At 41.9% G+C, this 25,320-nt stretch overlaps 1 protein-coding gene across 2 annotated transcripts in view; it reads left to right on the plus strand.

Annotated features, from left to right (window-relative positions):
- Nucleotides 1-25,320, plus strand: part of LOC117002490 (contactin-3-like) — a 98,935-nt gene that overhangs the window by 16,145 nt on the left and 57,470 nt on the right. For both annotated transcript variants that reach the window (XM_033071656.1, XM_033071657.1), the window contains one exon: nt 8,947-9,081. In XM_033071656.1, coding sequence (XP_032927547.1) covers nt 9,024-9,081 — 58 coding nt within the window. In that variant the 5' untranslated portion in view covers nt 8,947-9,023. The remainder of the gene's footprint in view (nt 1-8,946; nt 9,082-25,320) is intronic.

Raw genomic sequence — 25,320 nt, forward strand, 5'->3', positions numbered from 1 at the left:
AGTTGGCATTGTTCACCTGCACAGGAGAAGCTTTGGGCTGAGCTCAGGGTGGCCTGGAAAGGGACACAGGAAAGATGGAGAGAGAGAATTGAGAAGGGATGGAGGGACAGGACACAGGGAATGGCTTCAGACTGACAGAGAGTGGGTTTGGATGGGATTTTGGGCAGGAATTGTTCCCTGGCAGGGTGGGCAGGGCTGGCACAGGTGCCCAGAGCAGCCCCTGGATCCCTGGAATGCCCCAGGCCAGGTTGGACATTGGGGCTGGAGCATCCCAAGGCTCCCTGTGCTCATGGCAATGAGTCCTGGCAGCCCTGGGGAGTTTGGGACACAAATCCAGACATAGAGTCACTCTTATGGAAATAAAAATCAAGTCTCACCCTTTCCCCCACTGCAGCTACACAAGCCAGAGTTCAGCCAACTTCATATTCTCTTTTTTTTTTTTTTAACTCCAACAACTCTACTTTATTTATCATAATTCACGAGCCCTACATTATTTTGAAGTAATTTGTGACATGCTGTCATGTGGGTTCACAGAATTCCTGACCTCTGGAAACACCTGTCTTGGGATGCCTGGTTGGAGGTGGTGACCCAAAAATGTTATCAAAAGGGTGTCTGGAATTGTAGGTCACAGGGGGAAAGCTTCAGGCATACAAATTGCACCAACAGGGGCCTGAAAATAACAGAGGAAATACATGGTTTGTGACAGGTCACTCTTTGGAGAATAAAAAAGAATTTTTCAAGTTGATTATTGGTTTAAAATATTGTTATTCCAAGAAAGGAAGAATTAATGGGCAGAGCACAGGTCATGTCATCAAGGGTGCATTGCAATTTTAACATTTTTGTTAGTCAGCATGGCTTTAAATGCAAAGTCTGTACTGTGATGGGTTGGGAAGGCATTTAATAATTACTGAAGTATAGAGAAATGTATCTGCACAGAGTAATAAGTGGAAATATTTAAAGTAGCAGCTGAAGCTGGCTTTTGGCAGTGAGTGGTGAATATGAATATCTACTTTTCAATTTTATTAACACTTGTACAGAATCTCAAACACTTCTTTGTGTTAAATATGCAAAATTCTGGGTTACCACAGATAAAGAATTCTTCCCAAGACACTGCAGCCTGAAAATATTTGGTTTTTAACATCCTTTCCACCTGTATGGTTGAGAAGTACAATTTTGGCACTGAGGGAAGGTTTTGCTTGGAGCCTGGGAGTGAGTTTGGTGTTAATCATGGCACACAAAGTCTGTGTGCAGATGAGATAAAGATTTCCACAGAAATTCAGTGTGTGGCCTTTCACTAAGTAATGCAGAAAAGGGCAATATAATTCTAATTTAATTTAATAGCTGCATTTCAAATTTGAAAAATTAATCTGCTCTGTCAGTGTAACACCTTCTCTGCACCAACACCAAAAATAGTTTGCAGGAACCACACATGGCAGGAGATTTGGGTCACTGGGGTGGGAATTTATCTTCAGTGTATGTTGGGTGTTGAGTTGCTGTTGCTTCAGAGTTCCTAATTTCAAATTGTATCTTGTAACTGAGTAAATGGAAGTTTAAAGAGAGTCTGGTAAACATTTCCTGGTGAATTTTGGGAGGAATACAAAGCTGGTTCTTCTGAGAAATGTTCCCATGGTGTCCCAGGATGGATTGAGCAGAGCTGTCTCCACAAGCACTGCAGAATAAAAACCTGGCAGGAAGCAAAGAGCCTCTCAGTGGTTGATGCACGGAGGTGAAGGTCCTAAAACAGAGCAGGATTCCTCAGGAATTCACGATAAATGTCATCCTTGATGACTCTTTGTGCAGCTGAGCTGCTGTGGGTGGGATGGGATCACCCTGTGCTAAAGGCTGAGCTGAGCTGAAGGCTCTGAGTGTTCCAGCTCTGGGGTGGCAGAACTGCAGGCAGGGGGCTCAGAAAGCCCTGCTGGGGTGTGCAGGGGCTGAGCAAGGAGAGAAAAGCAGAGATGTTCTGTGACACTCAGTGAGGATGTGGGCACAGTGGCCATCATCACCACAAATGTGCTTGGCTGCAGAGGGAGAAGGAGGGACTCAGATTGGTTCAGGGGTGTTCTGCAGAGCAGAACCACTGAAACACTCATCTTAAAGAAATTAGGATTTTAGTTAAAAGTAAGAAGAAATTAGGCTTGAGATAGTTACCTGAAAATTAAATAATTGATTGCCTGTAATTTGTGTTTGCTCAGCTCTGCTTGCAATGGGAAAGGATGAAACTGGTGGGCAGGTCCAAAGAACACAAACAATTGCAACCAGAAACTCATTCTTTGCAAAACTGGAGTTGCCCCAAAAGCCATTTGTATTGTCATTGATAGAAAAGGTCAGGGTGAGGAAGACTCACCTTACTTCCTCCTTTAACGACCCCTCCCCACAAAAACGAGCCCAGACTTAATTCAAGAAGGCAACCACGCTGTTAATAGCCACTACAGCTAATTACCATGGGCAGTGGGGGTGGGAGGGGCTGGTATTATGAATATGGATTTGTTTGAACCTTTTGTCAATAAACAGACTCTGTGACCAGCTGTGATTGTGCAGTGTGTGTTAGAGGGTTACCTCACACTGCTGCCCAGCGCTGAATAAACATTCACTTTGGAACTTTAAATTGTTAGAGAGTCTTTTGTCCATCTCAATAATGTATGGGTTTTAGACCAATATTCATATTTTGGTAAATCAGCACCTTTGTGAAATGTGTTCCAGGGAATTCTGATCAGCTGCAGAGGATGGATGGGCTGGGGAGGCAGGGGACCGTGCCTGAGAGTCAATAAATGCAGCCAGACAGGAGAAGTTGTAATAAAACTCTCCACAGAACAGTTGCTGCTTCTTCTGTATTAAGCTGTTGTAAATTAATTTTGTATAAAATGATGCTTTTAACTAGGCCTCTGCTAATGGCACGCTGGAGAGAGCTTTAATCCTGCTCAGTGCTCCGTAATGGAGAAGTTTGTGGAGTTTCTGGCTTGGTTTTTGTGAAGTTTCTGAAGTTTCTGGCTGTTTTTTGTGGAGTTTCTGGCTGGTTTTTGTGGAAGTTTTTGTGGAGTTGCTGGCTGGGTTTTGTGGAGTTTCTGGCTGGTTTGCGTAGCATTGCTGGCTGGCTCGTGTGGAGTTTCTGGCTTGGTTTTTGTGGAAGTTTGTGTGGAGTTTCTGGCTGTTTTTTGTGGAGTTTCTGGCTGTTTTCGTGGAGTTTCTGGCTGTTTTTTGTGGAAGTTTGTGGAGTTTCTGGCTGGTTTTTTGTGGAGTTTCTGGCTGTTTTTGTGGAAGTTTGTGGAGTTTCTGTCTGGGTTCTGTGAAGTTTCTGGCTGGTTTTTGTGTAGTTTCTGGCTGGGTTCTGTGTAGTTTCTGGTTGTTTTTTGTGGCGTTTCTGGCTGGTTTTTGTGGATGTTTGTGAAGTTTCTGGCTGTTTTTGTGACGTTTCTGTCTGTTTTTGTGCCTGCAGTGGTCAATGCTGTCCCTGCCCTGCTGTCAGTGCCCTGCAGGGACAGGGCTGAGGAAGGGCCATGGGCACCTCCCAGGGGCTGCCTGGGCTGCAGCTTCCTAACGAGCCCTGCTGTCCCCAATGAGACCCCAAAGGAGCTGGAGCAATCCCATTTTTCCTTGTAGAACCACACTAACCTTGTCTCAGGAGCAGGGCACAGCATTGCTTAGCAGGCTTTTTACCTCTCTTCTTTGTAACTGGTCAATCCTTTTTTATTTACAGCCTTTCAGGTGTGGTGGATGCATTTGTGTTTCTTCCAGAAGTGTGCTGCCACTGCTGGCTCTGTGCTGGTCAACATTGCCTCTGTGGTTTGTTTTCCAAACCCTTTCCAATCTAAATTACTCTGATATCTTGCTCTCTTCATCTGCCTGGTGGATGATGTCAAATTGAATTAACTCTTTCCTTCAACTGACAGAAATTCCTTCTAAATTCTCAAACTGGCACCAGCTCTGCCTCAGTGCAGCAAATCACAGATCCCAGTTTGATTTTAGTGAATAATGAGTGTTCAGCTGTGGCACTGGACAGTCTGACCTTCCCTGGATATTTGCAGACGTTTTTAGCACCTTTGAGTTGGATTCATCCCAACACAGATCCAAGTGAACTGGGCTGTGTTGGTATCAAAGCAAAATCTGGAGGTTACCTGGAATTAGAGAAAGATTGGTTTGATAAATCAGGTACAAATGGAGAACTACCACAAGAGTTTTCTTTCCTTTGGGTTTGCAAACACCTGTGATTGTAGCATTTTCCTCATTATTTTTAGATTGACCGTGGAGTGGTAAGTGTGGAGTTCCCATGCAAAACTGGAATATTTTCATCATGGCCCTGGTGCCTTCAGTTGCAGTGGGGAGGCAGAGCTGGATTCAGAGAGGAGGGAAATCACCAGCTCAGCTCTTTCCTCACTGAAACCACCTGCATTGGGTCACTTTTCACAATTTTATTGGGCCACTTTTCACAACTGCATGGGGCCACTTCACATCTGCATTGACCACTTTTCACACCTCCATTGGCCACTTTTCACGATTTCATTTGGAAGGGAATCAGAAATGAATATCACTGCCTCCCTGATAAATAAGAAAATTGAGCTGCTTGAGCTTCTTGTGGGGTGTTCAGCACCTCATCCTTTGGTGCTGCCCTGTGGAGATGACTTCATCATTGAGTGTAAATCTCATATTTTATCCAGGTGAGGCTGGCACAGGTGCTCAGAGCAGCTGTGGCTGCCCCTGGATCCCTGGAATGTTCAGTTCCAGATTGGACATTGGAGCTGGAGTACCTGGGACAATGGGAAGTGTCCCTGCCATGGATGGGGTGGCCTCTGGGTGAGCTTTAAGGTCCTTCCCAACCCAAACAATCCCATGGTTTTATGAGATTTTAATAATTCCCTGCCTTAGCAAAGATCTGCTGACCTCTAGTGTCAGGACATCACTTGATTTTCTGTGCTGTGCTTTGTGATCAATACAGAAAAATAAGTTCTGGGTCTCCAGAGCTCTCCTGAGTTCCAGCAATTTCTGATTAATTTAGACTCGATGACTCTACAAATTCCTCCTGCTCAAACTCCAAGTTTAAAATGAACTTGCCAGCCAGCTCTGACAAGTTCCAGTTCTATATATAGGAATAAAAATTCCACCTTCAGGGAACTACTGCTTTTTATGTTTGACTCTGTGTAGTAAAAATTAAGGTCACTGAATAAAATTATTGACTCTTGAACCTTTCCCAAGCTTTTTATTTCTTTCAGACATTCATGTGCATCACTTGCCATATAATATGATCTGAAAATCAAAGGTCTGGAAAGCTAATTTTAAAGGAAAAAAAAAAAAAGAAGCTGAATTTTTTAATATGTGTGTGCTTCCATCCTATTTAATTTGTTTGGCTGGTAGTTTGTTTGGGTTTTTGTTTTGTTTTGTTTTGTTTTCTGGATAACTATTTATTTCCACTAAAAAAATGGTCATAGTGACTCATGAGAATTGACTTTTCTCTGAAAGTTAAAGAAATAAATAATAAAGAAATGTAATCTGTTAATTTTTCCTGGTGTTTTTTGCACCACTTCACAGCTTTGCTTTTTTACTGCCTTGAAATAACTTTGGCTTCTGAAAACAGATCAGTAGTAGGGAAATTTCTGATTTAAAACTACACTTCTATTTTCTTTTGCATATTCTGTGACTATCACTTTGGTTTTTGTGAGCTTTTCCAACCACACCAGGTGCTGTTTGTCTTTATTCTTTCTGGCCTTTATGTACAAAGTGCTGAATTTTGGGGGTAGCTACTTTAAGTCTTTTATTTCCAAACCCCCCCCGAGATGTTGTGGATCTGCCCCTTTGCTTCTGTAAAGGGGGACATGAAATGACTCTTAATATGAAGAATAATTTTATAATAAGTGATATTTTATTAGTAGTGTTTTAATATGGTTATTTTAATATTTCATTGGAATTTAATTTGTAAATGGGACATTCTGAAAACAAAACCCAGAGGCAAGGGCTGGGAGCTGAGGAGCTGTGAAGGTGGCAGGGGTGCTCAGCATTGTTCTTGGATTTTGGACCCCTGCACTGGCAGTGGATTTCTTTGGAAAATAATTAGAATATATATCTTATAAAAACAACTCACTGCAGCCTTTCTAATATAATTTTGGGGGGTTTTAACATCCTAATTTTCGTATCCTCGCTGTAAGAAAGAAAAGGTTGCGGCGAAGCTGAGCTGCTGTGGTGTTCAATATTTGATTTTTTTTTTTTTCTCTTTTTGGAGCAATTTCCAAGGCAGAAGCTCTGCAGTGCCAAGATTGACCAAGGCTCTATAAACAGCCTGATCCTGACTTGGCCAGGGGCAACTCAGCTTTGCAGCCCTTCGTGTAGCTCTGCAGAGAAAAACTACTGTGGGCTCCTTTTCTTTATAGGAAAGCAATGAACTGAGCAGAAACTTCAATAAGTTCATGCTTTGGGTCTGCATCTGGGTTTGCATCTCTGTAAAGAACAGCCATTATTGAGCACAAGGATGCATTTATCTGGCTTAGAGCTGGGAATCTGAGCACTCCTGAGTGTGGTGCTTTTAAAAATGAAGCAGTGGTGTTCAGGAATAGATCCTAGATTAGCAGAACCTCACAGAACACAGGGAAAATGAAGTGTTTAAACTAATTTAAGTCTTGCAATGTTAGCTGGTAGCTACTGTTCTCTCTTTAGATATTAAAATTTATTAAAATATAATGCAGCCAGAGGTTGGAATGTATTTTTATGATTTTATACCCACATACAAAGCTTTCAATTTTTAAATTTTTTTTTTAGCTTCTACCAAAGCAGTTTTTTTCTGGCCTGAAATGAATCTATCATGTTCTGCTTTGCCCAGAGCACTTAGAGAACAAAACCAAATTAATTTAGCTTCTCCATAATTTTTTTTTTCCCTTGCAAGACTGCAAGAAGGCTGACACACAGAGTGACCTACTTTAATATTCCTGCTTCACCTCCTCCCCTGTGCCCTCCCTGCCCTTCTGGCTGCCCCACTGCTCGGGGCAGATGTGGAATTTTGGATTCCAGGGGCTGGGCTGGTGATGCTCCAGCAGGATTTATCTGTGCAGCCCAAGCTGGGCTGTTCTGGGATGCTCCTGTGCTGGATAACATTCCATGGAAAACATTTCCTTGGGAAGGCTTTGCTGGTGCCCCTTGGAAATTCCAGTGAGGAATGGCCAACTCCAAGTTTACAGCTTCAGCAAGAAGCTTTTTTGTCGTTGTTTGGTTTATTTTTTGTTGTTGTTGTTGTTTCAGTTTTCTCTTCTTTTTCGTGCGGTTTTGTTGTGTTTTGATTCTGTTAGTTTGGGATTTTTTGTGGGTTTACTCTGCTAAGAAAAAAAAAAAAAAAGCAAAACCAAAAACCAAGCTAAAAAGGAGAAAAGTGAAGCCTTGGACTGCAGATCTGCCACAGAACAGGTTTCTTTGTGACCTCACTTTTTTTTGGCTCAAAGAAAATTTAGACAGTGCTGTCAGCACAGGGTGTGATGCTCAGGGTGTCCTGAGCAGGGCTAAGAGTTGGATTTATGATTTTTGTGGGATCCTTCCCACTCAGGATATTCTGTGATTCTGGGAAGAATTGCACTCTGCTCTGAGGTTTTTACCATGCAAAAATAACAGAATTTATTGTCCTGCCATCACTCTTTGGAAACCAATACCATTTTTCAGCTCTGTGAGAGCCTGGGTGGGATGTTCCCCTTGTTTGGGGTGCCTGGGAATTGCTCATCCCTGCACTGAGCCTTCCTCTGTGCCAGCTTTGCTGGCAGCAGCTTCCTGCTGAGGGATCAATACCTATTACCTGATAGAGATGTGAGGGCTTGGATTTGCTTATTTTGTGGTTTAGAAGCACGTGGGGAAAATGAGAAAGCAAGGAGTTGAGCACTGGGTGGATGTGACAGTGGGTCCCACAGCAGCAGGGATAGCAGGATGAGTTAGAAATGCTCTCCTTGTGGCAAAGGGATGTGTTCTGGAGGAGAGGAAATTCTAGCTAATCACAGGTTGGGGATGTATCAGGGAGGACCCTCTGAATTCTTTTTCTGGGGAGCTTAGCTAGGAATTCAAACCCTTGTTCTACAGCAGTATTAAACCCTTAATTCTCATGTTAAAAAAACATTTTAAAAGGTAGTTCACATGGAAACATCAAGTTCAGACAGCTGAGATTTGGCTCCTCAGAATTAGTAGTTGCTTTCTTGACCTTTATGTTGCTGTGCAGTGGCTGATTCCAGAAGGAATCATTCAGCCTGGGCTGTGTCCTGCCTGTCTCCCCTTCCTCTCAAGGATGAGGATGCTGTGGGAGTGACATCCAGAAAATACAAAGGGCAGAGTTGTCCTACAAATAAAGAAAAAAATCTTCTTTAGGGAAAAAATACAAATCAAATAATGTCCTGGCCAGGTTGGTAGGCACAGGGTTTATCATCTGGCCAGTGACAAAGTGGCAGTAAATTGGTTCATTGCACCTGGTGCAGAAGCCCAAAGAGAAATTAAAAACTAAAAAAGCCATCAGTGAGCACATCACACTCCAGTACATCAAAAAAAGGATGGGTTGGACATGGCTTTAATTAAATCAGTTGCTGGTTTGTGTTGTTGCCAGCATGGTTTGCACAAGGCGAGTGCAGCACAAGCTGCTCCTCCCAGATGTGTTCAGCTGCTGAACTGGGAATGGTTTCACCTCCTGCACTCCCTTCCTTTAAATCCACTGTATCTCACAAATAAATCAGTGCTGGAGCTTGGTGGGAAGTGGGAGCTGCAAAATCAACTGAGCTCTCAGCTCTGCTCCTGCTGGAGAATAAAACTTCCAGCACCTTTATTACATGAAAAAAGGTGAAATACAAATGCACCCTTCTGTTGGGGGATTAAGTCTTGGAAAAAAAGAGGAACATTAGAGGATCTGTCAACTTTGTATTTATTTAAAAGTGCATTAACAAGGCAGCCAGTTCTTAAGGACCATCAGGGGATTCAGTTTTATGTCTGTTCTTTTAACAGGTTGAACTTTGCCACCTGAAAGACTTAAACACAGCTCCTCTGAGACAAGCAGAATCACTGAATTCAGGAGAGTGAAGATGCTGCTGCTGCTGTTGGAGCAGCTGTTCCTGGTGTCATTTGTTGGCTGCCTTGCAGGTAACAATGATCTCTAACTTCTCTTTTAGAATTGTGCACAAATTGCCAGATTCAAGGTTTCAGCTGCACTTGAGGAGAACCCAGAGGCTTTGAAAATGCAAATTTAGAAACCAAGCATGCAACAGATGTGTTCAATAATGCAAAACATTAAAAGTGAGTGAATTAAAAGAACCTTTGCTACTTAGGAATGTGCTTTCAAAGCAAGCAGAAGACATTTGAGTGCATTAAGGATGCTGTTGGTAGCAGTGCATGGTAGGTGTGCTGCAATGGTTGTCTTTAAGTGGACACTTCAGATTCTTGCTGTGGCTCAGTGCTGCAGCTTTTCTCCAAACTCTACTTTAGAATGGGGTTTATTCCTGAGCTCTCAGAGTCTGGAGCTGGTGCTGCTGCTGCCTCTCCTCTCTGCAGCCACATCAGCTCTGCAGCCACTGCTCTGCCCCTGCTGGGGCTCAGTGCTCACACAGCACAGGGTGTGCTCAGCTCCTTCTGCTCCAGCCTCCCCAGTGGTGCTGAGTGTGCCAGGGGACAGGAGAAGCTCCTGTCCTGTCCTCAGGGCTTGGCTCTGGTGGGTTCTGTGCCCCAGGTCTTTGTCAAGAGCAGGGCAGTGCCCAATTCCCGCTGTGCACCCTCTCAGGATGGTCAGCACAGCCCTGAAAATCCCATGGTTTATCCCCAGCTCTGCTCTGGATGGATGAGTTTGCTTTCCAAAACCCCATGCAGGAGAGATGGAGGGAAATGCTGTGGCAGTGCCCTGGCTGTGATTTCCTCCTGCTCCTGTGCTGTGCCTGCCTCTCCTGCCCTCCCCTCCCTCCTGTGAGCGGTGCTTGTGTCCTGGCTGTGCTCAGGAGGGTTGGAGCCCTGCACACAGCTCCAAGGTCGAATAATTCAGATTTTCATGGAGCCTCAGAGGGTCTGAACTTGTTTTTGGCTCAGTCAAGAGCTTTAAAGAAGGGGAAGTGACGTTGTTAAAGCAGAGTCCATCCTCCCAGCCCTTCTCTGCAGCTGTTTCAGGTCACTCCCTGCAGCTGGGTACTCACCAAACATCAGTTTGGTGGCCATGGGGAGTTGGTAGATTGGAGAACCAGTGGAAAGCTGCTTTTCCTGTTTCCAAAATGCAGCTGGCATGGTGGAGCAGGGCTGCTTGGGATGGACATCCCTGGTTTAGTGTTGGATTGCTGCCTCTGAGGAGGTTCTGTGCAGTCCCAGTGAGCACTTGCAGAGACAAGAGTTGAGCCAGATGCAGTTTGAACTCAGCATTTCCCCCTGCCTGACCCATCTCCCTCCACACTCTGCAGAGGGGCTCAGGCTGACACAAAAATCTGATATTTGGAGCCTGGGTGTGTGTTCAGTGCTAACATCACCTGTTAGCTTCAATTGCATGAATCCCTTCAGTGGACTTTTGGAACAGCTGGCTGCTAAAATCCACTTGGGAATCCTGGAGCTGAATTGATTTCAAAACAGATTTTAGTAAGAGCACGCTCTAAATGTAAAAACAAGTTGTCAGACAGTTTGGAGAATGTTATTTTAACCTGTTATTAAGACAGATCAGCAGGTATTGTGCCTCCCCATAGAAAACCATTTTTCTTTTCCTTTGCCTATAAGCAAAAAGACAGTTCTTGTAAGAGCTGTCTGCAGTTCAGTGTTATGAAATAACATCATAGCTGCAGCAAAGGAGATGATGCTGATCTTGGCTTATAAACCCTGACATTCTCTGTCTTTGCAGATAATGTATTTCAAACTAGGCCCCTTATTGCAGTGTCCTATATTGAATTGCTTTTCCTTTATCTGTTGTGAATCTTCGTGGTTCATCAAAGAGGGGAATGTGAGAGGATCTAATGAAAATAAACAGTGACCCTTGGGTTTTTGTTTGCTGAAGTATGATTACATCTGTATGACTAATGATCCCATGGTCTCTTTGTCCATTTACCTTGGGGAGCAAAAAGGTGATTACTGAGTATTAAAAATATAAATGTATGTGGGGTTTCCAAATGTCTGCCTTGTTAGGAGAGGCATTTCAAAACACACACTTTAGCATTATTATCTTTAAATTACTCTGAAGACCGACTTCAAAGATAAAAATGAGCAAAATATGCAGAACATCACCAACAGTGAAAGTGCCAAACTAAGCTGTGGTGCAGTCCTGAATTAATTCTAGGTGTAACTTTTGCAACTCCTGATTTTTGCTTTCACCCCCCTGAGTGCCCTGATTGCACCTGGTCCTTTGGGGACTGGGGCAGCAATTCCTGTCTGGGATGTGAGAGCCTGAATTTGTTGAGCACTTTGGTGAATTTGTGAATTTTTGTGTAAAAACTTCCCTGCTCCAGCCCTGCAGAGCCCAAGCTCTGATTTCTGTGATTCCTTGTGATGCTCTGCTGCTAAAACCAGCTCTGCACCCTCCTCCTCACAAAGGGATGTTCTTAAAGCTTCTCCTGAGAATTTAGGGGAAAAACAGCTTTTGAAGGGGAAGGAAAGCTGTGAATAAAGAGAGAATTGAAAGAAACAGAACAAGGAGGATTCTGTGTGTAAATGCATAAAATTTTTTCCTTCAGGAGATGAAAGGGCACATTTCAAACACTGTGTCCACTGTTCAAACACTGGAGACGCCTCTTGGGTTGACTTTCTCCCCTAAAATTCTGACTTCTTGCCACCACAAACAGTGTCTTTGCTGCACTTTATTTAAATAGAGAAAAACAAAAATAATTACTAATTTTATTTTTCATCTAGCCATTGGAAGCCTTGGCAAAAAGAAATCCAAAAACACACAAAGCCACACAGAAAAAGCCCAGCCAATGCACTGCTGTAATGTATAGAAACTATTTGGACATTGAAGGCTGGTTCCTGTTCTATCACTTTATACTAAAATTTGCCAGTAAAGAGTTTTTTCTTCTAATTCCTTATTCAGCAGTCCATTAGAGTTTAAAACTAGATCATATTCTATGTATTCCTTTATGTCAATTCAGGTGTTTTTATTGCCTCCATTTTCATTTTTTCATTTTGTTTTCTCAGGCTAATACAGAAATAAACTGTTAAGCCCTCAGGCACAGCAATGTCATGTATCAGATTCACAGTTCTCCTCTTTTTCAGTATCAAGTTTAGGAGACTTATGAAATTGGAGAGCATGATTCTTTATTTTCCAAAGAGCATGAAAACAAACCTTCTATGTTCTTACTGCTCTGATGTTGTGATTAAATCATGCCACAAGGAAAGCAGAAATATCCTCTTCAGATTTACTCTTGGGTGGGGAGTTTCTTTTTGGGTAAAAGCTCATTTGTAAGAAAAAGAAATAAATAGCATCATCTACTACTCTTGTTCAAATTCAGTTTTCATTAAGAGTTACAGCCTTCAGACAGAGCCAGCCTGGCTTTTGATGCATAATGCTTTTGCACATTAATAGTAATCTCCCTTTTGTGCATTATACATGTCCAGCCATCATGTTCAAGTGCAGCTATGCCAGCAGTGACTGTCAGAATTGTTTAGCTGGGATGGCTTGTGCAGCACTGCCAGGATTCACTGCACTGGCAGAAAGTTTGGGTTCAGTTAGTGACAAAATGAGAAATCGCTCTGAACAGTTCTGCTTTTTTCTGCTTTTTCCTGAAGAGTTTGGTGCCCATTTGGGGAGCAAAATGGGGATTACTGAGCATTAAAAAAGATTTTAAAAGTGGTGTGTGTGTGTATATATATATAAATGTACATATATATGTTTATATATGTATTTGTGTGTATATACATATATATTATATATATTATATATGTGTATATGTATTATCTGTATGTATATATATATATGTGGAGTCTCAAAATGTCTGCCTTGTTCAAAATTTCAAAACACACACTTTATTATGTTTTAAGCTACTCTGAAGTGCAACTGCAAAGATAAAAAGGAGCAAAATATGCAGAACAACATCAACAGTGGAAGGGCAAAACTCATCTGTAAGCTGTGGTGAAATGATGAATTAATTCCAAGTATAACTTCTTGCACTTCTGATTCTTGTAGGACCTTCACCTCTTGCTTTTTTTCTAAAGATTTACTCTTTTCCAGGGTAAATCTTACCTTCCTCTGCAGCTCCTTTATTCCTCCTGTGGCAGCCTTGGGCACTCCTGGGTGAGGTGACCACTTTTGATCCATTCACTTGGAATTAGGTGAGGGGGAAAAAGGGTTTCCTTCATGAGGATCTGTGTTTTCTGGTCAGCTAAACATAAACTTGGATATAAATTGAAGTCCCAAGCCCATGAAAAGACCTTTGTTGACTTTCTCCAAGTTCAATTTCCAGGAATTTGGGTTTCCATGCTGGGCGTGCTCTTACCAGTTACAATATTTAACTCCATAAGTGCAGAAAATGTTGTTAGAGTCAAATTCTTTTGGAAGGGGGACCTTTCATAGCTTTTGAAGAGTCTCCTTGGTTTTTGCTTTCTCTTCCAAGCTGAAGAAATTCTTCTCAATCCTCATACTGCAGATCCTGTCTAACCTTAAAGCTGAATCTCACCTTCACACAATTAATGCTTCATTTCAACAAGACAAATGCTGCCTTCATCTTCATTAATTAAGCTTATTGCACATTTGATGACATTGGAGTGCAGGAATTTTGGCTAGTGGCAATTCTGATTTTCACATAAATTACCAAGAAGGAATTTCCAAGTGGTTTATCCTGCAATAAAATTCTGTTACTGCAAATATTACTGAGCATGAAGGCTGCCCATTTGTACTTACACAGTTCTTCTGCCTGCTGCAGTTTAAAGTGCAATACAATAGAGAAAATAATTCCAATAAATTTCATGTAAAATGTTATGGAGCTTGAGCACATTGCATAGTAATCCCTACTGGAATACTTACTCCAATCCACAAGCTGAATATTGATTTAATAGGAATTGTGATAACTGCTAGCAAAGCTTTAGGACTTCTGTTTGCTGGATTTTTTGGTAGATAGATCATTGCTTGGTGTTTTATTTATGGCTGTGTATTTGCTGTGTGATCTCAGCCTTTTTTCCTCAGATACCTTGGAAAAAGTGACTTTTGAAGATTGCCAGCTTTCCCTGATTTCCCCTAGATGAAGCCAGCCTGCCTGGTGACAAGTTCAGGACAGGAGAGGAGCCTCTCCACGGATGATTTTTGGGTTTTAGTGTGGGCCAACACTGCCAAAGTTTCAAAAAAGTGAAATCCTGGAAGTTCTTGGAAGACTTTTGGCTTCCATCCCTTCCAGCCCTTTATTTGGGAAGCTCAGGACATCTTGGAGTTAAAAAAATCAGATTGAAGAGGCTGTGACTGACAACTGAAAAACAGGGGAGGTACACTGGGTTGAAATCTAAAGCTGAATAATTTGGCAGATGTTCAACAAAACAGCAGAATGAAGAATATTTCAGTTTTGTGTTTAAAAAAAGCTCTTCAGTAGAAACTGTTCTGATTTTTCTTGTTGTTCTTAATGATGATGTTCAAAATGAATGCTTTAGGGTTTTAATTTTTTGGTGATTTTAAATATGTGGCTGCCAGTGCCTTGGACAAAAGCTTTATTTGTGCCATAATTAACCTCTCAGTTTTTTGTGTAATAACACATGTGTTAATAGTAGCCTTTAGCTCTTCCAATATAGGATGTGAGATTTCAGGGATCAGTGTTTATCAGGGATTAGAACACAATTTACACACTGTTTTTTCAGTAACAAAATAAAACAACATCGTGAAGTACCAAAGCTTAACCTCAACCATATTTACCAAACGTGCTTGAAAACCTAAGCGAATAAAAACTCATTTATATTCTTGTCTGATTAGCACAATCAGAACTTATTGATGCTAAAACGAGCCAAATTTCCATAACTATAAACAGAATATTAAAATATAGTTGACTAGCAGAGCATGATGTTTTTTCCCCTCCTTGCATGGAACACAGAGTTGTGACTTTCTTGGTGACTTTTTAGAGGCCTTTCAAGAAAATCAAAGACATTTCAAAGCCTGGCCTTTGGGCAGGGAAGCAGAACTTTCTGTAGGCAAGTGTTTTCTGCCTTGGAATAGAAAGCAAATTATGTGTAGGTAAATGTGTTTGTGCTTGGCTGTCCTTTATTTCTGCATTGTTGGGGGTCAGATGTTCAGGAACATTTGAATGTAGAAATCACTTTATTTGAAGCAGCCACTCCAAGGATTTGTAGTATTTTCACTCAGGAAATGGGAGCAGAAAGCCTTGGTGAAGGAGGGGAGGTACAGAGTGACTGTACAGTGATATAAATTAAGGAATTCCATACTGAAGCCACCTGGTTTCCCTGTGGTGTGAAATGAGAGTGACAGAATGGTTTGGGTTGGAAGAGACCTTAAGGATTATTTAATCCCACATGGAATAATAGCACAGTGCAAGGAGTGCTGAGGAAATCTGGCTTTGAGAGTGATGGCTGTGACCCAAGTTTCCATTTAAGTTGCCAGGAAAAAGCCCAATGACCCTTGGGAAGTCTTTGTGTGGTCCCAAAGGTTCAAAGAGTCCCAAAGCTGAGCCTTGCCACATTTATCCTAAATACACATCAGGGTTTGTTCCTGTCTGAAGTGTCATTTTGTTAAAAAGTGCCATGTGAGGAATGAGCATCACTGCACTCAGCAGAGACAGCAGAGTGAAGAGGATCCTGTTTGAAATAATCAGAAAATTCTGCATCTCCTGTGCTGCCTCTCCACCCTCCCAGGCTGTGAGCTGCAGTCACACCTTGCTCTGCAAAATTATTTGGTGCACTGGAAGTGCTCTGCATGCACCAAAAAGCAAAGGGCTGCAAAGCAAAGTGCAGCATTCCCTTGCCTTTGGCAATTGTTGTGCAATGAGAACTGGAAAGTGGTTTAAACCTGAATTAAAAATAGCTTCATTTGCATAGTCAAGAGTAATTAGTGTATGTTTTATCCAGATTCCTCATACAGCTATTTATAACTCTGAAAGCAATGAAGAAAATCCTCAGGTAGTTTGATGTTTGATTCAGTTAAGGATTCTCCTCTAGCTCAGAGGGGGCACATAAAGATCTCACTGTTGGTAAACACCTGAATGGCAAATTTTGATATTGGAGATAGTGGGTATAACTTGGGAGAGATAAGTGCAAATAAAAATTCCTCTTCCAGAGCTGTGCTGCATGTCCAGGAAAAGTTTTTAGCTTGATTATCTCAGATTACTTCCAGCCTTAATATTGCCACAGATTATCCACTGGTGGAGACTTTATGAATTGGGTATTTTAGAGTTTCATCCCATTTCTCATTTTTAAGGTTTGCTGTGTAGGGAGATCATAGACCCCTGGATTTATTGAGTCAGGGCAGCTCTGGGGGTGTGGAATGGAAGGAAGGAGATTTTTCCCTACCCTTTTCAAAATGGGGAGAAACATTTATCCTGTATCAACAACCTGAAAATGGGACAGATTCATTCCTTGCCACGATGTTTTGTGCTGGCTGGGAAGTGATTCCAGCAAGCACTGATAAGAGACAGTGTTTTGTGAGATAAACTGCTGACAGTAATGGTGCCTTGACTTCTTGGGGAGAGGGGGTGTGTGACAGTTCTTTCAGAGTTTGGAAGAATTGCCTTTGATTGCAGCTGTAGAAAAACTCTAAATCTGAATTTGCTTACTAGCCTGTGTAAAACTTTATTGTAGACCATAGGCTGTAGTTAAAAGTAAGTAATTTACATGGCTGAATCTATTTTTATACATAATTTGTGTATGAAATCTGAAGATTCATCTCCAATTTCAAATCTACATCACAGCATTGCTGCAGAGGGGACATATTTCAGCTTTTGCAAGACTTTGCCTAGTGAGTGACAATAGTGAGCAACATATTGGAAAATATTACTTCTAATTCGTTTTTTAAAGTTTTTTTGAATCTGAACACGAAATACTGTATTCTGTAAAGAGAGTCTGATGAGAAAATGAAATTACATAAAAGCATAGAGGAAATGAGGGAGAAAAAGCAGTTGTTTCAGATCATAACCTCCTTGGTTGGGGTGACAGCTTCAATTCCATCTGAGTTCTCTCCAGTTCTCATCCTTTTTATGTTGGATTAAGTAACAGTTTTTGTCTTCTTATTCCCATAGCAACCTTATCTCTCTTTATTTTTTTGATGTAAATCTGCTTGTCTCTTACTATCTTTCAAAGCTTGTGCATGAATAGCTGGTGAAGGAGAGGAGTGTGGCAAGGAGAGAGCAGAGACTTTCTGGCATAGAAAATAAGGGGAGGAATGTTTTGGAGCTAGAAATAGAGAGCTAAAAAATACTTCTTTCCTCCCAAAGCTATTTATTGCATCATTTTCCCCCATGTAGTTTTTTCATGAAGGTTACTTTATTTAGTGCTGGTTTAGGATGTTGCGTGAGCTTAACTCCTCCAAAAAGTTTAGGGCAGCCTACGAGCTCAGCCAGAAATACAGATTGAATGATCTGCAGCATTATGGTTTCTCTTTTTGGGAAAAGTGCCACTCTGAGCAAAGGCAGGGCTTGCCTGGCCATGATTTTGCTGCTCATGGAAGTTGGAATCTCTTGGGAGAAGCTGGAGTTTCGGGCAGGACCCCCAGCTTTGTGTCCAAAACTGTGACAGGGGGTTTTTTGAGTTTGAGATCACTCACTGCACAGTATTTGGTGGGTTTAGAGTTTTTGTTTTCTAGCTTGAGCACCGAAGGAAGAGTCAGAAGTCATTTCCTGAGGTTTCTAAGGTTGTTTGTTTTTTCTTATCTAAGGAATTCTTTCCTTGACCAGCTGAGGTTTGTTTGGCAGGTTGGTCGGAGGCACACTGCCTGCCCTCTGGGCAAGTTTTATTTTTTATGCTATAAACTACCTAAATGATGTTTACAATTGCTTTCCAATATATTACACTTACATTGCACTGTCCAGCTTTGTCTTAATCCAATCCAAAAGTGCCATCCTAACCCAAAAGATGGATGCCATCAAGAAGGGAAAGAAAGACCACATCCAAATTCTTCTATCTTGTCTCTAGACCTTTATTATAAACAATTTTAAAAATTCACTTTTCTACCTTCTAACAATCTAATTCATACTCTACTTATTTTTTGTGACTTGTAATTCTTCATATGGTAATTTTTCCCAGGGACTGAAATCAAACCCACAGGGGTTTTGGGCACTGTGCCAAGGGTTCTGAGTCTCCTGTCCAGGTTTTGAATCGTCCAAAACCTCATCCCAGCTTTTGTTTCTCCCTGTTGGTGCACAGTCCAGAGTGGGAGAATCCTGGTGTTTGAATCCTCAGAATGCCAGGGAAGAGGTCACAGTATTAAACTTGTTCCTACAAAAGGTGCACATCCTCCTGAGGGGCAGCTGCTGCTTGGTTTAGGCAGTAAATGGAGTTCAAAAAGCAGCTGTGGCTTTGTCTCCCCACATCTTTTTCTCTTATTAAATATTTCCCTTGATTGGACTTGCTTGATGAAAGATGTGTCTGAGTGCAAGGGAGACTGTGGACACCAATATGACTTTATATTTTTAGACTTTATGCCTAAATTCTTAAATCTTTTTGACAGGAGCCTTTTGAAATGCTGGCTTCATTTCTGTAAAAAATATTTATAAATAACTAAAAAATTTCAGCATTTCCTGCCCATTTCCTCACCTGGTAAAGCTCTAAATCAAAAATACTTTAATTCTTTTTTGTGTGTATACTTGGTTTCTTTGTTTTAGAAAAGTAGTGACGTTCCTTAGGATTTTTACATTGCAGGACTGTTCTTAAAACTCTGAAATATGGATTATTTGGGAAAACAGAGCTCATATTCACTGAAAAATCAAAGCAAGTCCTTGCTAAGGAAAGTATTTCAGCCCTTGATTTGTTTGTCAGAATTACTCTAATGGGGTCTTGTTAGCCCATTTAACATGCTACTGATAATATAAGATAATATTTAAAAATGTTTACATTGCAGTAATACCCCATTAAGGGCCTGATCTAAAGCCCATTGAAGTTAATAAGAACATTCAGTAGCAATTGAATGCTTTGATCTTTCATGTGCAGTTTTTGCAAGTTAAAAAAAAAAAAAAAAAATTAAAAATCAAACATGAAAATTGTTCCAGTCAACAGGAACATGCCATTGCTGTGTCCTACCCCACCCTTCATGGCCCATAAAGCTATTGGATTTGGAGCCTCCTCAAACTGAAATAAAGGTTTAGAATATCAATTTGGAATGTGTTTTGCAGCAACAAGCTGTGATGTAAAAAAAAGGGTGTTGCTAAAAGGCTTTTGATGAGGATTTGAAATAAGGGAAAGCTTGGCTGGGTGGCTGAGAGAATCTGACTTCATCTTTTGGTAGGTGTAGGGTTTGATTTTATTTTTATTTTTTAGATACAGAGTCCCCTGGCATGGTTTTTGAAAACATTATCTTATTGAAGGTGTTCTTCAAATGATGTAGAGCAGTTGTCCTTTCCTTTGAGGTCACTGGGAAGATGTGTAGGGGATTTGGGGATGTGGCTCAGTGGGACCTGGCAGTGCTGGGGAATTTGAGGATCCTGGAGATCTTTCCCAACCTAAGTGATGCTGTCATTCTGTAACAAGCACAGGTGTCTTGTGATGTACAGAATTACTCTGACATTCAGTGAATTTTTAAGAAATACACAGTAAAGTTTCACTGAATTAACCCCTTGGCTGCTGAATAAATGTGGGCAGATTGCAAATAACAATTTGAGTGCCTTCACTGGGTATCCCCTTACTTTAAATGTACTTTTGCAGAGCTCCAGTTTGCTGCCAACCTGTGTATTTTGCTTTCTAATGTTCGTTGCAAAGCAAAGCAAGCATCTTAAAAGTGAAGCAGTGGAAGTGAGAGCTGCTCCTGTTACAGTGCATTGCTTGTGTCTTTATTCCTGTATTGATTATGTATTTATGTCTTGTTTCTCATCCAGTGTGGCACTGAGTAGTTACAGAGAGCACAGGCTGGGACTTGTGGGGAGTCTCATTTAATAACCAAGGAAATTCTCTGTACTTATGAGAAGAGATGCAGTACCTGATTTTATTTTCCTGTTATTGCCTCTCCCAGCCCTGTGCAGCGAGACATCTTCTCTCTTTTTTTATGAAACTGCATTTTTTCAGCCCATGACTTTTTATTAAATTGCAGTTAACGATATATTTCTGAGGATTACATCACCCTGCAAGGAGCAGTTTGGCTTGGGCTGGGGATCAGTGTGCACATGGAGCATCTGTCACAGAGCAGTTCTGCTCAGATACCAGCAAAAAGATTGGAGGTCCCCCTGTGTTTTTGGGGTTTTCTCCTTATGTACATGTCTCAATGTATTAAACTCTCCTCAGCAGCACTGGGATTGTATTTGTTTCTCTAAATGGAGTAGCAGAACTCAGATATTTCTCAGGAGTTGTTTTTTTTCTCCTCCTGCAGCCTCTGTTGTTGAATGGTCTGATGCTGAATTTATTAATCTATGCCATTGCTTGCTCAGGTGTAATCCCTTGTTCAGCCACATTTATTCACCCACTGAAGGATGTGCACATTGGTCCATCATGGCATATTAAAGGTTTGCCTCCTCCTGCCACAGCTGTCATCTCTTTGACCCCTCAGTAAACTAACAGTCTTCCACATAATTTTGCTTTCATTCAAGTGTAATGCCATTACTGTGGAGGCAGACAGAATGCAATTCTCTGAAGATCTTGTCTCATTCCCTTCTCTTCCAGGGAGGTTAATGTGCTCAGATGATCCCTGCATTTTCTTTTTTGGTCTCTTGCTGCAAGAAGAGCGAAAAAATAGAGTGCTCCTGGATAATCTGTTTGGACTGGCTTTGGGGGGATGGAGCAGGCTGGGAACATGAACTCACCAGCTGGGTAGAAGCTCTCTTTTCTTTACCACTTGTGTTTCAGATGTCTTCATCTGTTCCCTTAGCACTTTTTATTTCTACAACCTTTTACAAAAATGTTATACAGATGTTTTTTTCCTGAAATGGAAATAACCGAGTCAAAACCTCTTTACCCAAAACGAGCTGAGCCAGGTTTAAATATTAATGACATGTGAGAAGCACTGGAGTCTGAAGCTGAAGCAGTGTTTTGCCCACAGCTATTTGTCATTTACAAATTCCAGAAAAGACCCAGCCACTCCCTGAGCTTGTGGGGAGCTCTGCAGGGTCAGGGCTGTGCAGCCTGTGGTCAGGGATTGCTGATTTTGGGGATGGGAGGATGCTCAGAAATGAGCCTGGGGACATCAATTCCAGCCCCAGCAGGAATCCTGTCCCTGAGTGCAGGTTCCCTGGATGAACTTGCTGTCATTGTCACATCTGCTGACTTGGAATCGCATTGATTGCCTCTACTGTAGGCACTGCTGGGTTTTTTACCCACTAATTAAGTTAAAAATCAAACGAGCCAGTGATTTGTTGGGTGTAGGGGCTGGTTCTGCACTGCCACAGCTTCTCATCTGCTGGCTGAACTCTTGTGTGTGATTTGCCAGAGGCTTCCCTGGGTATCAAATGAGTGTGTAATATGATGCTTTTGATTTTTAATAATCTGATATTAACAGTGGTGTTTTGCATTTCCTTATCTGTTGTTAACACTCCTTTGCATTCAGCTGGTTTTGAAGCTCTGATTTCTTACTACATCTCTCTTTCTGATTTTATTTCAGCTTCTTTTCAGAAGAGTTTTTATGCTGCTTTGGTTAGCAAAGTGTACCATTTTTCTCTTTAGTATTTCATAACTTCAGCTCTTAATAACACATGCTGCACTTACTTACTCTTTCATCTATTTTTGTATCTCTTTTTTGCTTCCATTTAATAGTAACTTTAGCATCTCTTTAAGCCAGTTGCACCTTATCCATCCCTTATTTTTCCCCTATCTTTCCTGATGGGGATTCAGTGGAATTACTGTCTTATTTCTTCAAGAAACCTTTTGTTGCCTCATAATAAATCCTTCTTTAGTGGGAAAAAAAAATAAAATAAAAATCAACTTACATTGTGATGGCAGGTCTGAGCTCTGTATTTAAACTTGTGGGACCTTAGCATCCTTCCAGGCTCTGGTATTTGCTGACTGCATGGCAAGGGTAGAATGGGTTTGTCACATCCCAGAGGCTGGGACAGGGCTGCTGTGCTCCCAGGGAAAGCCAGACAGGTGGGCACAGTGAGGTCTGAGTGCCATCAATCTGTCACTGTACAGGGTCACTGAGTAGGGCAAAGTGCTGAGTTCTTACCACAAATGCCTTGTTTAAATAATTTAATTTATTCCAACTCATGCTTGCAAGGTTCTCCTGCTCTTCCTCCAGCCAGTGCAGATCCCAGCTCAGTCTGAGCCAGGCCAAATACAGTTTTGTTATCTGTTCTTTGTTTAATTTTCTAATGATTATCTCCCTGCCTTCATAAAGCAAAACATGGGATTTGTTATCTGCATGAGGATTACAATGATTGGGTTTAAACGTGTCACCATTACATCTGGGTCACAGCAATGATTAATACTGAGAGAGAGGTTTTGTAACCAGGCTGAAGCTCTAGCACATGTCCTGGAAAGGCTGCTGTGATTTTAGGGGGGCTGTGAGGGGCAGAAGTGGATGTGGGGCAGAGCAAGTGGAATTTGGGTTTGGTACAAGCAGGTGAATTTGGGTTTGGTACAAGCAGGTGAAATCTGGGTTTGGTACAAGCAGGTGAATTTGGGTTTGGTTATCAGCAGGTGGAATTTGAGTTTGGTACAAGCAGGTGAAATCTGGGTTTGGTACAAGCAGGTGAATTTGGGTTTGGTTACAAACAAGTGGAATTTGGGTTTGGAACAAGCAGGTGAATTTGGGTTTGGTACAATCAGATGGAATTTGGGTTTGGTTACAAGCAAATGGAATTTGGGTTTGCTTACAAGCAGGTGGAATTTGGGTTTGGTACAAGTTGGTGAATTTGGGTTTGGTATAAGCAGGTGAAATTTGGGTTTGGTACAAGCAGGTGGATTTGGGTTTGGTTACAAGCAGGTGAATTTGGGTTTGGAACAAGCAGGTGAATTTGGGTTTGGTTATCAGCAGGTGGAATTTGGGTTTGGTACAAGCAGGTGAATTTGGGTTTGGTTACAAGCAGGTGAATTTGGGTTTGGTTACAAGCAGGTGAAATTTGAGTTTGGTTACAAGCAGGTGAAATCTGGGTTTGGTACAAGCAGGTGGAATTTGGGTTTGGTACAAGCAGGTGAATTTGTCACTGATCAGCCTGGGCTGGTCACTGGCAGGAGCAGTGCTCTGGTGGGATGAAAGGCAGTGCTTGCAGTGCTTAGCCTGGAGAAAATAAGCTGTGCCAGAGGTTATTCCTGTCTCCCTCTGATGAGAGGAGCTGGGAGATGTCTGTGTTGGCATCACAGCAGAGTTTTACTGCTGACCCTTGTGTTAGCCCTTCCCCACTTTGCAGTGACTGACCTGGGGTGGCATTCTGCCTTGGTTTGTGTGGCTGCAGCCTTTGTGTCCGTCCTGCCCCAGAAAAGCCACCAGGATCAAGTGCTGTGACCTTGTGATGGGCAGCAGGCAGGAGCATCCTGCCAAGAGCTGCTCTGGGCATCTCCTGGAGCTGCTCCCAAATCCCTTCACCCTGCACCAGGGATCCTTTGCTGCCAGCTGGGAGCTGCTGGTGGGAAGTACAAGGGTGGGAAAGTTATTTACACAGCTACAGAGCAGTAGAACAGCCACCACAGGTCCAGCTCTGTGTGTTGGAGCAGCTACAAGTGGCCACAACCTCTCTGATTGCCCCAAACATCCCCCCAGGAGCACAGAGCCAGAGCTCAGTGTAAAGGGTAGAGAATATCTTCACACCTTCCACTGAGCACTCAGGCTCTTGAAAACTAATTAAACACTCAGCAGCACTGAAGAGGTTTCCAGGCAAGACAGGAAAGTGGCTGCTGCAATAGCAGGAGGCTCTGGTGTGAACCACCAGCCATTGGTGCTGGAATCTCCCTGCTGGGGCTTTTGGGTTGTTCCTCTGCCAGTATTTGTGGCCTCAGGAAACCTTAATTCTGGCGTTTTCTACCTCCAAATAACTGAGTTTGCAGCCTCAGTGTGTTCTTTTAATTTTATTAGGGACTAGGGAGTAATATGTTTGTGCAGTACTGGATAGGTTGTGCAGTGGTTTTCTGCTTTTCATTAAATAATTAATTAACAGCCCCTGCTTGTGCACAGGTTGGAGATGTGACTTCACTGGGAAACTTCATCATTTGCCTTTCATCTTCAGCACTGGAGAAATGATTCTGCCTCATGGGCTCCTCCATGGTCTGCCTCATGGAGATAAAATTCTAATTTTCATTTTTGCTTTTTTTATGTGAACCTGGCAAATTATTATTGTTTTGAGCATCTCCTCTGTCCACATCACAGTAACATGGAGTTTCTTTCCATTTTTCTGCCTTATCTGCCACAGAAAATACCAGTTTTGCTTGTCAGCTGCAAATGACATCAGGGTGAGAAATGCCTTTCCCTGCATTCCTGTTCCCTGAATACTGTAAGAAATAACTCCAGACCTGCTTTAGCCACTTTTTGCTACTGTGAAGGAGGTGAACAAAATCTCTTCTGGTTTGCTTTGATGTGCTCCTGAGCATCCATTAAGCTACAACCTCAGTGTTGCTGTATGGTACTGGGATAGAAATAGAAATAGATCATTTTTCTTATCTGTGCTGTCCTTCTGAGCCTGTTAATGCAGTCTAATCCCAGCGAGTAACCCCAGAGATTTATAGTCAGAAATGTTTGCAGCAATTTTCCAGAGCCTGTTTTATGCTGTGGTGACATCTTGGTGCTCACTCAGATCCTGCTGGGGTTGGAGTGGAGCATGTTACACCCCTGATTCAGAAATGGTAGGTTTGAACTTCACAGGAGCAATTAATGTCAGTCCCAAATGCTGCATTCAGGATGCTGAGGCTGAGGCACTTTAATTGTCAAACGTGAAAATTCGCCCACCTCTTCCTTCAGATTGTGATGTGAATTGTTAATACAGTGAAATAACTCTTCTTCCTCTGCATGAGCCAGGCAAATGTGCTCTGAAAATTACTTTTATTTCTGCCTCTTTTTCATCTTCAGTAATAGAATTTAGCTTTAATTTCTCCTAAATTCCTCTGTAAATATTATTTTTGTTACAGTGTGAATCTATCCTTGCACCTTATCCTTTCTACAGCTTACTTCAAGTGGATTATTGAATTCAGTTTTGTAGAAATTGTCACCTGCTCAAGGTTCCCTTGTATTTCTTTTAATAAAGAGTTGAGGTACAGCATACCTGAGGTTGAGAACCAGCAAACTGGAGAATTATTAAAATAAATATGAAAAATTGAAGTATATTAGTGTTTAACATGTCCAGTTAAAAATACTGAGCAGCTGGAACTGGAAATAAAACCCAA

Source organism: Catharus ustulatus, chromosome 13 (genome assembly GCF_009819885.2).
Source record: "Catharus ustulatus isolate bCatUst1 chromosome 13, bCatUst1.pri.v2, whole genome shotgun sequence".
Classification (NCBI taxonomy): Eukaryota; Metazoa; Chordata; class Aves; order Passeriformes; family Turdidae; genus Catharus; species Catharus ustulatus.